The 18,535-nt window shown below is 35.0% G+C and overlaps 1 protein-coding gene across 13 annotated transcripts in view; it reads right to left on the bottom strand.

Moving 5' to 3' along the window:
- The window catches only part of COL24A1 (collagen type XXIV alpha 1 chain), a 387,560-nt gene that overhangs the window by 317,336 nt on the left and 51,689 nt on the right, over positions 1-18,535 (bottom strand). For all 13 annotated transcript variants that reach the window (XM_072754694.1, XM_072754691.1, XM_072754695.1 and 10 more), the window contains 3 exons: positions 18,089-18,142; positions 14,877-14,930; positions 1,274-1,318 (listed from right to left, as the gene is read on the bottom strand). In XM_072754694.1, coding sequence (XP_072610795.1) covers positions 1,274-1,318; positions 14,877-14,930; positions 18,089-18,142 — 153 coding nt within the window. The remainder of the gene's footprint in view (positions 1-1,273; positions 1,319-14,876; positions 14,931-18,088; positions 18,143-18,535) is intronic.

The raw sequence follows: 18,535 nt of genomic DNA, 5'->3' as shown, positions 1-18,535 counted from the left end.
GACACATATATCACCTTACCTGCCATATCTAGTAATTAGTAATCTTGAAAAATTGTACCTCAGGGACTGAACAGAGTGTACTGTCCCACTTAACATGAATGAAAGAGAAAATTAGCTTCATTTCATTTATATCTTTCTCTCAGGGACATACCATCACATGTTTTCCTGGAGCTCTCTTTAGGGCTTCCTGAGGCTCTTTGTTGAATCTCCAATAATGGTGTCTATCACCCTAGTTAGTTTTAATCTCTCACCCTTTTCACTGCTTTATTTATACTGACCTAGTACACACTGTATTGAAGACAAGTGATATGGCTTTATTTTTTTTTTCCTATGACATGTGATATATTATTTTCTGGTGGGAGAAAGAATAACATATTAAAAACTAAATAGTTCCCAAACTATTCTGACTTTTAAATATGTGCGTATTTATGTAATGGACAACACCATATGTGTAACTCTGACTTGGTTTTTTATTAAAATTTATTTACATTCCCTTATGCAAGGGTCAGGAAACTTAACAGCTAAGAGTAAGCTTTTGTAAATAGGCAAGCCCCTAAAACTGTATAAAAAATCAAATGTGTGGGGTATCTGGGTGGCTCAGTCTGTTAAGTGTCTGCCTTTGGCTCAGGTCATGTTCCCAGGGTCCTGGGATGGAGCCCTGAGTTAGGCTCTCCACTGAGCAGGGAGCCCGCTTCTTCCTCTCCCTCTGCCTCTCCTGACACTTGTGCTCTCTCTCTCTCTCTATCTCTCTAATAAATAAAATCTTAAAAGAAAAAAAATCAAATGTGTGAAAAAAAAATAAAAACACAAAATAAAAATAAATCAAGTGTGTAGTGTGTTCATGTGTGCATGCATGTGCATGAATATGTGTGTTTTCTGGGGAAAGAGTTCATTGATAACACTCATAAAGGGAATTGTGAACCTCAAAAATTTAAGAACTGCTATTCTGGAACACGTTAGGCAGATAGTTAAAGTCAGTCAGGGATTTGGGGAATAAACAAAAATAAAAACAAATCAATAATATGATCAATTGAAAAGTTTGGCCTGCACTAAACAGAGAAAAAGTCACAGAGAAGAAAATCTTAAATAACCTGCACTAAACAGAGAAAAAGTCACAGAGAAGAAAATCTTAAATAATAAATGGGTGAAAATAATTTCTCAGTGGAATTCACTAATGTGTCTCTTTTTACTGGAAAAGATACAAGTTTGTTTTTTGTTGTTGTTTTGTTTTGTTTTGTTTTTAAGATACAAGTTTTATAAATAAAGTACTTACTGGTTCACCTCGGGGTCCTGGGAGCCCTGGATAGCCTTTGAGTCCCTGTAAGGTTAAAGGTGAAGACATGCCATGAACAGTAAGCTCATACAAGCTGAAAACTAAACAAAGGTTCTAAGTTGTTTTTTATCCCAACTTTTTGTTTCCTCATCAATGCCTATTTAATTCTTATAATTTATTTCTTATTCATCTTTTTAAGTATTTGAATTATTTATTAATTACTATCAACAAAAATTATAGCATAGTATTGAATAGAGAATAAAAAATAGCATCTTTTACATAAAGCTGGTATCCAGGAATGGGTCTGTTAAATCTTACTGAAGCTTTTTAAAAGTTGGTTTATTTTTTATTTATTTATTTTTAGAAAGGTAAGAGGGTAGGAGGGAGAACGAACGAGAGAATCCTAAGCTGTCTCCATGCCCAGCACAGAGCCCAACACTGGACTCTATCAAGATGCTTTTAGTTTATTAATGCTGAAGCAAAATGCCCTTAGACATAATCTATTTGTAATTACTGAAAAACTAGACCATATTCTGGCAGTTTCTTTAATCCAAATACTGTCATCACACTCCATGACTGACCTAAGAAAAATCAAAGAGCCTGCTGATGGGTCCTATGAAAAAAGAGGTTTTATAGAGCTAAAAAATTACTATGAAAAAAATTGTTTTCCATATTATAGAACCAAAATCAAATCTTTAATCTCCATTATTAACACCCAAAGATATTAAAATAGATAATATCCTTTTTCTTCTACAAAGATCCTCTATAAGCAAAATGAAGAAAGCTAAATGAAGGAACAGGAGGAAAGAGAAAGAAGAAGAAAGAAAAGAAGGAAGGAAAGAAGGAAGGAAGGAAGGAAGGAAGGAAGGGAGGAAGGAAGGAAGGAAGGAAAGAAGAAAGAAAGAAAGAAAGAAAGAAAGAAAGAAAGAAAGAAAGAAAGAAAAGAAAAAGAAAGAGAAGAAAAAAAGAAAAGAAAAGAAAAGAAAAGAAAGAAAGAAAGAAGAAAGAAAGAGAAAGAAAGAAAGAAAGAAAGACTGGAGTTTGTTTAGCTCTAGCTCTTGTCAACAATCAGTAAATCAACCTACTGTTTACTGTTTACTAGATTTTGATATATACAAAAAAAAAAAAAAAAAAAAAAAAGTTCCTTTTCTTGAGAACCTCATAGGACTTCGGGGTGCCTGAATGGCTCAGTCCATTTAGTGTCTGACTCTTGGTTTCAGCTCAGGTCATGATCTCTGGGTCATGAGATGGAACCATGCACAGGGCTCTGCATTCAGCAAGGAGTCTGCTTTTCTCCCTCTTCCCCTTTCTCTCACTCATGTGTTCCTGTGTGTGTGTGCTCTCTCTCCTTCTCTCTCTCAATAAATAAATCTTTTTTAAAAAGAGAGAGAGAGAAAACCTCATAGGATTTTAAGCAAATTATAACTCAAAAACCGAAATCATTTAGAGCTTACAAATATCAAAACTTCGAATTAATATACTGCAAACTGAAGATAAGTTTTTAGAATTTCAGGATATAAAATAATGTAATTAAAAGGTCATTCAGGATTAATCACTGAGAGTTTTAATAATTTGTATTAATGAATTAGAGGAGGAAGTAATGCTTTGGCTAGACAAAGAGGAAATTAGAAGCGGTGCCTATTCGAAAAACAAGGAAGTGATCTGAACAGCTTCTGAAATGTTAAACTTAAAGCAACAATAAAATGCTGAAGTAAACAGGTCTCTTGGGAACCAGAGAAAAGACCAGAAAAACGAAGAAAACAAGTTTGGAGGCAAAGATTTTTGTGTTATCTCTATGTTATATGTAAGCGTATTAGTAACAATGACATAACAAAAGGAAAAGACAAGAGGGCAGAGGAAAAGACCTGATCTGTGGGAGCTTGGCCCTTTTGTGTTTAGACTATTAGAAAGAGAACAGAGAAGTGGTTATGAGAAAGATGGGGGAGAGAGGGGGTGGGGGGGAGAAGGAAGAAAGGAACTTCACTGAGCTGCTCTGTGCCAGATGTTGTGCCATCCATTTCCAAATACTTCATTTAATTTGATAGTAATCCTACAAGGTAGGTATTTCCTCCATTTTAGAACCCCTCCCATAAGCCTATTTCCTTTTCCTTTTCTTTAAAAAAGTATGTGTTTATTCATTTACTTATTTATGTTTCTTTCTGTGAATACTTGAGTCTAACTATATGCCTCCCTTTCTTTGGCTACCACCTGTTTTTCTGACCACAGTTTCTTTCCTCCCAGAGCCCATGATGAAACAGAACATAGTGGCAGTACAACTTCTTTAATTACTTTCTCTGAAACACTTTAAAAAAATGGTGAGCTAGACTTCTTAAACATGGTATCTTCTGCATGTACAATTTCCTTTGAAGGGACTGTCCTACATCCAGAGACTAATAAGAGGGCAGCGACAGTCATGACCTGTCCTCTGTGAACTCACTCCTACTCCACCTCGGCCACAGGACACAACACTGGATCTGTGGGAGACCAATACGAAGTCTGGCCCCTAGCCAATGAAGCCACTTGGAATAAAGAGTTTTGCCTAAATAGAAACAAAGTGGGTCAGTCAAATCCTTTTTTAATTAAGTGAAACTATTTTTCAAAAAGGAAAGAAAGAAAAATTCAGGCACTTAGCAGTGGGGGGATCAGGGGGTGGGGGCTGAAGCCCAAAATATTCACAAAGGTTAAGAGGAAGAGCAGGGGAATTGAGATGCTACAAGAAAGTCAGCGTATCAATACAAAATTTAGAGTAGGCACAAACTACGTTGAGGAAGAAAGTTGTTCTCAGAGGAAAAGCAAGATAATACAAAAAGGCAGATGCAGAAAGAGCAGAGGAGTAACAGCAGAACAGTAGTAGGAAAGCACAGTAAAGGATTCACAAACTAAAGCTACTAAGATACTCAGAACTGTTTTGAATCAGTACTTGTCTCCATAAGACTTAGGTATATTACAGCACCTATTTTTAGATTCCTTGGGTCCCTGCTTGCCTTAATACTACAGAGAGGAATGAAATAATTGTCTCTTCCTTGAGATAGCCTAAGTCTACATTCTTTGCAATCAATAGAGCCTGAGTAAATCAAAATGTTTTAGCTGTCTTTTCACTGCTAATAATAATAAGGAACAGACTGAGCACACGGAGTTCTAGTTCCAGTTTTGCCACTAACTAGCTACATCATGAGCTTCAAAGTCTATATTTATAAAATGATGGCAGTGAATTTTTATTTATTTATTTTTAATTTAAAATTTCCTTTTACTGTTAGCATTCTTTGATTACTTGGGCTATACGAAAGTCACTACTTTTTTAATTTAGCTTTCATTGAATGAAAAACAAAGGCATATTTATGAGTCAATTTGGACTAAGAGGTGGAAGAAGAATTTAAGTAAGATTGATGTATATATCAGAGAAAAAACAAGATTCAGGCACATGATATAAAATAAAGATAGAGATTCTGAGATATGTAGAATGGAAGAGAGTGGGTCAGGTTGGAGCCTGGTTGGAGCCTTTCATAGCATAGTGAAAGATAATTATAAATCAGATTTGAGTGGTGGAATAAGAGATGGTATATAAGCTCCTTAGAGAGTTCTTTATATGTTATTCAATGTGGTATCTTCAGTGCCTAAAACAGTACCTACCTCATAGAAAGTGCCCATTAATTAATTAATGACAAGACTTGGATGAATGAATGAACTGATCAAAAGACTTCAATGGATTTGAGAGTTACTTGAGTAGAAAATAGATTCTAATTTTTTTTAGATTTATTTATTCATTTTAGAGAGACAGAGAAAGAGACAGAGAGGGTGTATAGGTAAGAGCAGAGAGAGAATCTCAAGCAGACTCCCTGCGGGGCACAGAACTTGATGCAGAACTCAGTTGCATGACCCTGAGATCATGACCTGAGCTCAAATCAAGAATTGGACACTTAACTAACTAAGCTATGTAGGTGCCCTCAAAATAGATTCTAAGTATCTAATATCACATCTCAATTCTCTTAATGTTAAAATGAAAGATAAGTAAGTAGGATTAAAAAATGTCTTCGCTACTTTAATGTGGTATTATTGTATCTATAATATACGAGAGTTAGAACCACTATTGTAGAAAGGTCTCCATTTATTCCCTATATCTGTGACTATACTCCTTATTTATTTTCTACTTAAACACTAGTCTGTAAAGTTTTTAAATAAGTTTCCTGGGATTAAGTTCCTGGGAAAAATGCCTACATTTAAATTTTGGCAGAGCTCCAATCCAGGGATCTAATATTTTATTTTTAAAAGTTAGTTTATAGTATAGCCTTTTGAATATATTTGAGTCACTGTTTTCTATATTCACATAGGAAGAACAAAAAAAGTCCAGTAAATGACAACACACAATTTTTCTCAGATGAATACATTGAAAAAAAAATTGATGTGAACACATTCCTCAAGGAATGTCAATAGGAAAATTTACAAACTGTTTTAAAACAGATTAAAGACTCATTATAGGGATACCTGGGTGGCTTACTGGTTGAGCATCTGCCTTTGGCTTGGGGCATGATTCCAGTTTAGGGATAGAGTCCCAAATCAGGATCCCTGTGAGGAGCCTGTTTCTCCCTCTGCCTATGTCTCTGCCTCTCTCTGTGTCTCTCATGAATAAATAAATAAAATCTTTAAAAAAAAAAAAAGACTCATTACAATAAATTATAGAATTGTCTAAATATTTTTTGTGATGGGAAATTGCATTACCAAGAACTCCAATAACAAATGGGGCTCAGAATCTAATCTTAACACAGAGGCTTTAATTTTAATACTTATTTCAACAAAAATTTCACCTTTAACAAATATATGTTATCAATAGGTAACCGCATGACCAAAAAGAAAAAAAGAAAGAGTGAAAGAGATACAGTAGAATTTAAATCAGAAATGTTAAGAGATGGGAAGGAAACAAATTTCAAGTATATACCTGAACTTTGCCCAAGCAATTTAAATTTTGGATGCATAAATAAAATGTTAATCCATAAGGAAGATAGTGGTACCATTTATATACAGGCCATCCTTACTTGACATGGTACTACAGGACCACAGAACAGACTGTCCAAGCTGAAACCATGCAAAGCAATATTAATAATGGGAAAAATTACAAATGTTTTGTGACTTTTAAAAATTGTTGTCAAATGTTAAAAATTCTGTCAGTTACAATTGTGTAGGGAAATGAAAAAAATGTTAAACTAATATTTAGAGTCAATGTAATTCAAAACATTAAAAACATTGAGAAAGTGTCATTTCTTAGAAAAAAAATCATAAAGAGTAGTTTGAATAGGTTGGCCTTGTATAAATTACCATACTGAGTGAGCAAGCATATTTTCTATACTTTGGCAAATTGTCACACTCCTTTCCAAGTCTGGATCAACTTTGAACATTTTATCCTTTGTACGTTCAATGTCATGAACTAGTTCCAAAAGTTCTTCTACTGTTAAGTTTTTTTGCTGGTATTACCTCCTTGGGACATCTCTGTCAAATTCATCACAACCCTTTCCTCATTTATGTCAAAAGGTTAATTTTTACTATGTTCCTCTGGCTGTATCAACTAGAGTCTCTCAAATGGCAGCCATGTCCCAGTATCAGCTATTTCTTCTATAATTCCATTTATGTTCAATTTTAATTTTAAGTCCTATGTTATCTCAGGATAGGAAGGGAGTAATCTATTTTGCTGTACCCTCATCTTTCCTGATCAATTACATCTTTTGATTATCCATTGTGTAAAAGATCTCATAGGTTTATCACTGAGAGACAAATAAGCAACATACTACACACTTTGCTACTTACGTATGAACTAACAGATATGCAGTGAACAATCACCACCTGACTGAATGATATGATGTGGCTGGTCATTGATCTGGATGCATATCTGTTATTTATGTAGTTTTTGTAGTTTATGTTGTTTTGTAGGCAGAAGAGACAGTAGCAAAGTTTGTACTTATGTAATTAATCACAACTGTGGAAATGAAATTTGAATCATGTTGCTGGGAGACTGTTGCTATTTAATTAAACATAAGTAACTGAAATCTGTGTATGTGGGAACGATGTAAAGTGAGGAATGCCTGTATAGAGAGAGAGTGAGAGAAAAAAATTCTCAATGACCTTATAATAAATCTCCATGTTGTCAATTTTATAAATTAATGGTTTTCTCCTTTTAGCAGTATTTTTCCCTCACTAGATGGAAAAGACTTATATTTACTCAGATATAGATTTTTCCTACATATGAGAAAGTATCCCCTGTGGTATAAGACAGCTTCTGTATTGTCACCCTACCTTTCTATCTTGGACTTCCTCCTATAGACTTTAGATTACAGAAAAGTGGAAGGATTCCTCTCTAGAACCCACAAAAATGCCAAAGAAACTGGAGAACACAGGATTTGCCTGTGATACTCCCTTCCTTAAAACCTTCCAGTAGTTCTCTATTACCCAATAAATTAATAGATATGAGTGATACATGATACAAGTTCCTTTATACATGAACTTCTGAATAATACCCTTCAAGCTTTATCTCCTTATCTTTATCTTCCTACCTCAGACTTTGTAACCCCAGGCACCAGGAACTGCCTCTTGCCTGTGAGCCTTTCTTTACACTGACATTTGTGTTAGCATACTCACGTCTACTAATTACAGTATCATCAGGATAACTGCTGCTCTTCCTCAAGATGCAGTTCAGATGTTGCCTTCTTCCCTGTTCCCCAAACACTCTCCCACTTCCTGCCCCCAGAAGTTTAGATGACCCTCAACTATGTCCTATAATAACTTTTGCATATCTTCATTTTTGCCCTTGCTATAGTGTAATCCACTTTTGTAATTTACATTAGTGTGCTTTCTTTTTTAGACCCTTAACTACTTGAAGAGAGGAACTACACCTTATTACGTAACACTGGTTTCCTGAATGAATTGCAAGGCAAAAAACAATTGTGACTAAAACAACTATAGCCTTCCAGAGTTAGCGACAGATTTTTATCTCCAAAAGGAAACTCCTCTTTTGTTTGAGGCAATTTCCCTGGATCTTTTGCTTCTGTCTTGTCTCCAGAAGCTGAGGCAAAGGTGGACTAACCTTGTATATAAGCATGTGAAAAGTAACATCACTGAGAGATCAATAAACAGGTTAACCAGGTCTACTCAGCCTAATTTGGAATGAAGTACTGAAAGGAGGACCCAGGGAAAACAAGACAGGAAAGAAGGGGCACTGATTTGAAAAGCAGACACTAAGGAAAAAGAGGCCCACTAGGACTGGGTGAAAGGACACAGTCAATTTAACTTAAGAGCAGCAATCATCAGTCACTCACTAAGAATGCATGCCACACACTAGGCTGAGACACCACAGTGTAAAATATAGTCCTTTGCACGTAGGAACTCCCGACTCACTCATATATTTCTCTTTAGCCATTGCTACTTCACTGTTTTCCGAAAGTGATATTAAATTTCATTTATCTGTAATGTAACAGCATTAGTTTGCAGATTAGGTAATTCCAACTTTCTAATGAAAAACTTGTCAAACACTACAGGATGCATAGCAATAATCCCTTGAGGAATACAAAGACCTAAAACCATGTTTGGCCAAAATAACCAGAGGAAACTAGCAAAATTGAGAAACAGTGATAAAATAACTGTGGGGAAAAAAAAAAAAAGAATCCCTTAGAAAAAAAATCAGAATGAGATGAAAATAAATAACTAAGAGAATGTAAGCACTTCTTGGGGGAAGGCTATATATTTCCTTAAGTCCTAAGAACAAGAAGTTTAAGTTTCTAAAAAAACAAATAAATAGAAGGCAGATCCTCGATAAATGGAGAACTGGAAGGGACTCAAATTACAGGATGAATGCCACACAAACCTCTCTATTCTACTCACCTCCCCTTCTTGAGAGATACTTCCCTCGTGCACACAACAGACTTGTCCCAACCTTTGAACTAAACTACTTGCTATGACCTACTGACCTACTAACTTCTTCTAATCAGCACTTGGTTTTTACTTTGGTCCCATCAACAGTCCTTCTCCACTAGTTCTCATGGAGAAAAAAAGAATGATAAACTAAATTCTCAAAATGGTGCTAGATGACAGATAACACTTTTTCTGAAGACACAGAATTTTTTTTTTTTTTAATTTCTGGAACCTGAAATACTTTTAGCCAAATAAATTTTCTCCTCAATGTTAAAATGTCAATCACAAAAGCTAGACAGAGGAAAATATCTTTGGACACAGGAAAATTTTCAAAGTCCCGCAAATTATACCACTCTGGCAACCCCTGGTTTGTCTGTGGGAGTTCAGTACTGCATGGCCTTGCTCTCTGTGTCCCTTACCATTAGTGGGAACAGAGGATTGCAGAGGAGAAGGCAACAGTGATGACAACACAGACCCTATGCAGCAACATCTGTATTAGACTTTCACTACTAGGCTTGGACTGGATACCAACCCAATGGAAAGTGTAGCTTTCCAGATTTTTACCAGGATAGTGGGCAAGTGAGAAAATAATCTATAGAGATAACTCTGTAAAACAGTAGAATTCGCCCTAATTCTCTCTTCAGACACAGATCTTTTTGGCAATCCTGATTTTTTATTATTGTTCTCATGGACATTCAGTATTGTAGTTCCTTGGTATTGTCCTTGCTTTAAATAGATTATGAAGAACTGTATAGTTGTGAGTAACTAATAAACCCCAGTGCATTCCCCTTAATACTTCCACTGCTTTTTTCCTTTCCAACTTTATAAAGATATTTACTGTGTACCTCATATGTAATGGAGATTTTTAAAAATATTTTAAATAATTCCATTAAAACAGAATATGAATTCAATTGACTGTAAATTATTGCTATAACCATAGTAGTTAGTATTTTTGATATTCAGAAAAATGCTGCCATACATTATGCATAAAAACCTGTATTAAAATGTATGCATGATATTTCACAATTGCTGTGAGTTATATGCCTATATGCTAAGACGTGCTTAACTGCTCCCATCTGGCTTTTATCCTCTTGATCTGAGAAAAACTGCTCCAATTGAAATCACTGTTAATGTTCTTACAATTTTAAATAGCAGATTTCCAATTTTAATATAGCAACTGATTGGCTATATTAAAAAACAATTTAAAAATCCATCTGGAGTCCAAGCTCAGAATTATGACTCTTGTCCTCCATCCAACACAGCATGCACTCTGGATCCAACTTATCTGCCTTTGGCACAAATTAGACACTTAGTGGGAAGTAAAAATACACTTTAGTTCCTAAGAAAATAAAAGTACATGAAGGTGGCTAAATTGAGGCAATGCACCAGCCAATCTAGGGAAACACAGTGCTTGTTAAGATGTTAATACTGGTTTTTAAAAAGCCGGGGGGGGGGGGGGGGGGGGGGGGGGGGGGGGGGGGGGGGACAGATAAAAAAGAGGAAGAGAAAGAAGCAAACTGAAAACTCTATTGAAGGGTGAAAAAAAACACTGCTACTGATATATTTGCTTCATTATTTCTCTCAATATTACTTCTAGTTTTCAGAAAGCTTTTAACATCAACCTTCTGTTTATCTCAACAGTTTTCATGAGCTGTCAGTGTTTTCCACATGACTTTCTTGCAGCCATTTTCAAGATTACTTGAGTATGGCTTATATTAAAAGAATTTTAATATTTCCAGATAGTTCCAACAAAAAGGAATAATGAAGTCATTATTATCTGTCATCCAAAACTATATCTGTTCCCTTGGCTTTCATGAAAAACAAAATTTTACTTCCTCTTACATACATGCCTAGGACAGTAAGAAGACTAAAATACATATCTAACAAACACTGGCTTAACTAATTAATTAATGAGGAAGCAATATTTGAAGTTATTAAGAACAGTCATATGTCAAACAGGCCTGAATTTGAGTCCTAACTCAGCCAATTAATAAATGTGTTGCCTTGGGTAAGAGATTTAACCCTCTTATAACTCAATTAACTTATTTATGATATACTAAACATATTGTTTGTCTCAATGAGGTTTTTTTTTATATTTTATTTATTTATTTATTTATTTATTTATTTATTTATTTATTTATTTATGAGAGAGCATGAGTGGACATGAGTTAGGGGGAGGAGTACAAAGAGAGGCAGAAAATCACAGCAGACTCCACACTAAGAGAGGAGCCTGACATAGCACTCAATCTCACAACCCTGAGACTATGACTTGAGTTGAAACCAAGAGTTGAACCTTCAACCGAATGAGCCTCCCTGGTGCCCCACAATAAGTTGTTTTTAAAATGAAAAGACACAGGGCTCATCAAAGCAATTGGAATATTGCACATAATAAAATAGCTACTATTAATATTAGTATAATAGGTATAATGATACTTCACAAAATAGTATAATATATAAAAAAGATGTAATAAATTTCATATTAATCAAAACCCAAGTACCTTGTTCATCTCTCATAATATGCAAAGAATAGTTAAAAACACAGTGGATTCAGTAGCAGTAAGTTTCATCTCTAGATCCTGCCATAATTTTGAGTGACCATAAGCAATTATCTTAACTTCTCTGGGCTTATGTTACAAAGTGAATTACTGAAGTTCTTGTCTTGACCTTAAGAATTCACCCAGCACACTGGGGATCCCTGGGTGCCTCAGCGGTTTAGCACTGCCTTCAGCCAGGGCATGATCCTGGAGTCCCAGGATGGAGTCCCACATTGGGCTCCCTGCATGGAGCCTGCTTCTCCCTCTGCCTGTGCCTCTGCCTCTCTCTCTCTCCCTCTCTCTCCTTCTGTGTCTCTCATGAATGAATAAATAAAATCTTAAAAAAAAAAAATTCACCTAGCACTAACACTATGGATAGAACTGCAAGGATGAAAGAAACAGGAGTCCCAGGTAACAGCTAATATGAGCCATTATTTATTCTAGGTTCTCCTAATGTGGATCCTGTTTGCAAGGAAGTAACCCAGAGTGACTCAAGTGGTTCAAAACATGAAACAAAATTAGTAAATTCCATAAAACAGCTCATTATTTACCTGAGCATTTTACTCAATAATTGGTCTTGCCCTTTCCCCTTCTATACAAACCACAGTAATAGTCTATCAAGCATATTTTGAATGTACTTCTATGGTATATTCATATTAAAATGACACATGCACATAGTGGGATAGAAATTTGTCCCAAGCCTGCTAGGTGGAGAATTAGTTTAGGTTTAGACTGAGTCTTTATATCCTTTTCCTAGCAATAGTCATTTTTTAAAAATCTGTACATAGTTTCTGTTAATAGCCATACTCTATTCAACAAGAGGAAAAATTCTCAGAAACACTACAAAATCATTTTAAATGTTTAAACACTGTTCTAAACTAACTACAATCAAATCATAGTAAACCATCAATGCTTCATTTATCAGAAAGTAATTTTGTTTCTAAATACTAAACTTTCAACTATACTTCTAAACTAAACTAAACTTTCTCTCTAGAGAAAATTGAGCTACAGTTGCTAATTGATCACTGGCTTCTCTATGATCAAAAAAAAAAAAAGGCAGATTTTAGAAGTTCAAAAAATCATATAAGAGGAAAAGGAGTCTGTGAAAGATAATCTATAATGCAGTTTGTTTAAAAGAATGCCGTATTTCACTTTACTAGACTTACACAGACCAAAAAGAATTATTAATCTTAAGATCTTAAAATACTGATAAGGCAAGACATATATGCACAGGTCTTTGGAAGCTAACACCTTCTGCTTTATTTTTTTTTTTTAAGATTTTATTTGTTTATTCATGACAGACACAGAGAGAAAGAGAGAGAGGCAGAGACACAGGCAGAGGGAGAAGCAGGCTCCATGCAGGGAGCCCGATGCGGGACTCGATCCAGATCACGCCCCAAACCAAAGGCAGGCACCAAACTGCTGAGCCACCCAGGCTGCCCCACCTTCTGCTTTAAATAAGCAAAATTTCAAAGTTAAAATGATAATCTGCTCTAATGGTTAAAATTAGCTTTTTTAAACTTATCTCTATAGGTATTTCTTTATATACTCCTTTATACAATAACCGCTCAAACTACTAAGTTCCCTTTTCTGGATTGCTAATTTCATGAGCCACAGGCATCATTTAACTTCAGAAAGTAATGATTAGTTTTTCTGTCATATGTAGTATCATTCTTTAGGATAAAATAACTGTATATATGTAATATCAAACAAAATAATTAAGATAATTTCCATGAGATTGTCTCTGTTTGATGCTATTCCTCAGTATAGTTCTTCAGAGATATACTTAGTGGTCAGAGGTATACTAAGTAGCATTAATCAAACAGATTTATGACTAGTAATCAAGACCAATTCTGTTAGCAATGATCACTCTGCAGTTTCCTATCTCCATGGAAGAAACTAACAACCTCAAGAAGTGATAAGATTATAAGCACTCTCTAGGATGAAGATTAGTCTGAAGGCCATAAAAATAATGGCAGTATAAAAAAAATAATAATGGTAGTATATTCATGGAGAAAAAACACTCCATGAAAATAAAAATTTTTTCATAATTTTAAAATTCAGCCCTTTAGCAAGAGTTATGAAGAAAAGCAAACAAGTTCATGTTTCCAAAACCAGAAAAAGAGCTGATGGCTAACAGCTATTAGGGCTTGTTATTTGTCTGACACTGTATTCCATTCCATGGATTCTCTCATTTTTTCTTCCCCAAAACTCCCTATGAAGTGGGTAGTATTAGCTTCACATTTTACAAATGAGGCAACTGGAAGGTAGAGAGGTTAAGCATCCTACCCAAAGTCACTGGGACCTAGAAAATGGCAGGTGGGATTTGAACCAAGTAACCAAAGCCTAAGTACCATTTCCAATCTCCCAAGAGGAAAGGAATATGACACACTAAGACATCAACACAGTTCACTCCTCTATGTATTTAGACAATCATATCAGGTCAAATACTACCCCTTCAACAATTTGGGGCCCTTAATACTTTGAAAGATATTTTGTATCCTCCTTTTCCCCTGTAGAAAGTCAACAACTCAGTGTTTAGGGGAAAAAAACAGAATCGATGGAAGAGAAACAGGAAACTACACAATATATTTTATATAAAAATAATTCTAGCAGGTATGTTAATATTTCTTTTTACCTCAGAAAAAGCCTAGTCATATACTTACCACCACTGTTTTTTATCAGTTATCCCCAATTCTCACTTCTATCCTACTCTTCAGGCCTCATATTCATATATATCATGGCAGAGATTATTACTTCCTAAGAAAATAAGAATCTTTAAAAAAAAAGCCAAAAGTATTATCTACAACCAGATATATTTCACTTTACAAATAAAAATCAAAAAGTGACTTTAGAGTTTCAGAAGTAGGTTACAGCCCTAATATTTTTTAAAAAGGAGAAAGAGGAGGAAGAGAAAAACATTCTATCAGTGACTTTGCCTTCTTTCTCCACATAAATTTTGTTCCCATCATTAACTGAAGGGATTTATTTTTCATAAGGCACTGCCTATTGTGGGCACCACTTTCCTGGATTAGGACAGCATCCTAATTCCTTTCGCTGAGAAAAGGATTTTAAAACACTGACTTTGGGCACAACTTCAAAATGAGATTTTAAGAGTTCAAGAGCTTCCAGACACAGATGACATCCAATTATGTGAAAATAAAACTACCTCTTACCTTATCACCTTGCATACCAGGGGGTCCCATTAATCCAGAAAGGCCTTGATTGCCCTAAGAACAAAAGAAACAGAAATTTAATGTTATGCAAGGGAAGTGAAAATTAAAATTCCCTTGCTGCAGGATTTCACCTTGGACATCAAAATCTTACTGCATTTATATCTGATCTTTGAAATCTGTTCCCAGTTCCACCTCATTTCTGAGTCCTTTTGAGACTTTTTCTGAGGCTCCTGGCATTTCTGCCTTCCCATGCTGAATCGCACTGTACTTCCCTACCTCCATGTCCTTGCTTCTTTTTTTATGGACGTTCTTTTCTCTAGGAATGTCTTTACCCCTTGAATTCCTGATGTTCCAAGGTTCGCTGTGTTTTAAAAATCTAAAGTTTACTTAAAATTTCTACAAGTACTTTGTGCAGCAGCTGGGGAGAGCTTGGGCTGCTTCCTGGCAGGACTCCCACAGGCTCCCATGAGGAACCTCAGGAGACAGGGCTGTGGGGAGCAGAGCTGGGTTCATGTGGCACACCAGAGAAAGGGGACAGCTCTGCTTCGGGGCTGCACTGGTACTGGCCACTGTACCACTGGGGAGTAAATGCTGAGAAAATGTTTTGGGAGGATGTGTGTTTGTAGCCTGCAGATGGGATTTCACCTGTTAGGGCCATCTTTCCTCCTGACCTCGCACCCCTCTTGCCTCCACAAGCTTTGATGACAGCCTGTGAGCCCATTTGGGGGTAGGAGAGAGAAAATATACTCATGCAAGGGGAGAGAGTGGCTGATACAAATGACAGTGAGAGACACAGATGAGGCTGTGTGAAATGACAAGGAGAAAACATCAACAAGGAACAGGAAGATAATCTTGAGGCTCCACTTTGCTCCAAGCAGTTTTTCTTTACTTCCCTTCCTCTCCCTCTTTCTGTTGCAACAAATATATTGTGCATCAAGAAACAACGTTGTGAAACAAAAAAGGGTACTTAGATAATAATCCTAAATAAACTAAGTGACTGTGTTGTGTTTAATATTTAGTGCACTGGGTACTTTAATATGTCACCAAATTAAACAATCAGAATAGGAAGGATTGTTTCTGATGATTATCAGTTGAATACCTTTCCATCTGTACTAATTTCATTTTAATACTTCTTGACATCTTATTAACATAGCTTCAATTTGTGATGGGTTGACCAGTTTATACAGATAATTTTTTTTTTTTACATTTATGATTCTGATAGAGGGAAAAGAAAGCTGCACTAGGAAACAGGCTATTGGAGGCTGCTGGGTGGGTCACTTGGTTTTCCCTTCCAAGTTCCTCCACCTGAAAAATGAGATAATATTTCACTTGTCCTATAGGAAAGGAAAAAGGAAAAGCACTATTTAAAAGCAACCTTTGTGTGCCACTGAGATCCCAAAAGGGCTTACACACTTAAATATACTCTATGAGAGATGTTCTTTAGTGGATGTTCCATGCTGAAGGACTAGCTCCTGCACTTCTTTTGTTTCATCACTGACCATATATTTATTGTCAAAATCGCTAAGTGATTAAAAATAAACACAACTGTTCTCCAATCCCCTCTACTCATCAATATAATGTTCATATTTTATTTGTATTCACAATGTATGTGTATAAAGGATCCTGCCTCTTCAGTGTAGTTGAATCCAATTTAATATAAATATAATATGTAAGAAATGTTTTTAAATTTTACCACTTTAGAAATACATCTCTCAATTTTAAAAGTTGAATTTCACTTAAAACTCAATGGCAACATATTATTAAATCCTGTGTCTTACTACATTACTCCTATACAGCATTAACCACAATTAGTATATGAGCAACTCAAAAAATGAAAAAAGACTGACATACTTCCAAGCCTCAATTCCAATGCTGAGCCATCCTATATTTTATACAGATACTGTACACATACTGAACCACCCTGTATTTTGTACAAGGAAGCCACAAGTAAAGATAAAACCAAGCATTTGATATAAATGTAAATGCTTAATTTGGAGGGTGGGTGTTATTTAAAGCAGTCACCAAAACAGAATTGACCTCTAACTTCTAAATTTTAAGTAAGAAGTCAAATGTTCTATATTTAGATATTTTAAAAGATGGCATTTTGTTTCTCAGATTGCAGGATATTTTTCCTTGCAATAACTAAGGGACCAATGAAAATATGTTTCTAATAATAAATTTCCATTCTCTTTCTAAATTATTTATATTCAGTGAACTCAGTTCCATCATAGGAATAAAATTCTCAAGATTCAAGATTAAAATTTTTTTGAGGATTTACTTGTTGGTATAATACCTGCAAAGTTTAATAATACAGTGTGGGTTTTTTGTTCATTTGTTTTAAGTTTACAAGAGTTCCTATAAGCCAGTTAAAGAATGAGATTTCAATCCAGGAACCACCAAAATTATTCAGGTATTTTAAAAGTTAGTGAATGTATACCATACAAACAAAAACATCCTATAATTGTATCACATTCATTAAATATTCGTCTAAATAGAGCTTCCCAGATGTGTTCCTAAAGACTCCATTTGTATTCATCCTCACTAGAAAACGGTATCTTCCTCCCAACAAAGATTTTGCTGCTAGCTTTACTTTAAAATGTCAGTTTCTTTTTACCTGAATGTGTATGTTTGACAGTATTATGATAAAATGAAATGCATACTAGGCTAAAAGTCAAATATATCATTAACCCAGCCACTTACTATCCATGAGTCATTTAAATTCTATGAATTCTGTTTTCTTAACTGGAAAACAAGATAATGATGACTACTTCTCTCACAGTTACTGTGGGACTTAAAAAAGATAAAGTATGTGGAACTAGTCTAAAAGAAGTGCAAAATGACATTGGAATTTATGTATTATTGTATGTATGCCTTTTAACAGAAAATTTTTGAGATTAGGGCCACAACCTGTTCTAATCTTTTGTGCCCCCCCCCCCACCCCATCCCTACCTGGCAGGTAGCACAATGGTAGTCCACAGTAGACACCCAATAAATTAATGTTAAAATTTTAATTGATGAGTTAAGCTGATGATAGAATTTATTTTTCAAATATTTCTTCATTCATTAAAGTTCTCTAGCTTCTTTAATACCTTCTCTAATTCTCTGTCTTCTCTGTCTGATACCAAGTAAAATACATATTTTAAAAAGGTAAAAATGAATTTTTAATGCTTGAAATATATCACCATAATTTTATTCCATGGGCAACTAATTACCTTTTCTCCAGGAACAGCTTGACCAGGGGAAAATCCTGGATCTCCTTTGGGGCCCTAGATAATAGAATTATAAAACACTAGGTGAAGCATAAATTACATACAGTATATGACACTTCTTCAGTTGAATGCATCATCAGTTTTTACATATGTATCATATGGTATTCAATAAAATTATTTTATATTGAAATGGGCATTTATTATTTGCTTTTTTAACGTATATTTTAGCCTATTTTAAAATGTCAGACATAGATGATTTTTAAAATCTAACAAAGTTATGCTACCACTGAGACGTCTTTCCTTAAGGGATCGATATAAAGGCTCCATTAACCTATCCATTTTTATGACGTATTCAGTTATAATTCCTATTTTTAGCACTGGAAAACCAGTTACTTTTAGTAAAAGAAATCTGCTTATAATTCTTAAACTTTTATATCATTCCAAGTTTAA

The sequence above is a fragment of the Vulpes vulpes genome, chromosome 3 (assembly GCF_048418805.1).
Source record: "Vulpes vulpes isolate BD-2025 chromosome 3, VulVul3, whole genome shotgun sequence".
Lineage (NCBI taxonomy): Eukaryota > Metazoa > Chordata > Mammalia > Carnivora > Canidae > Vulpes > Vulpes vulpes.
This window is presented reverse-complemented; position numbering and strand designations above follow the sequence as displayed.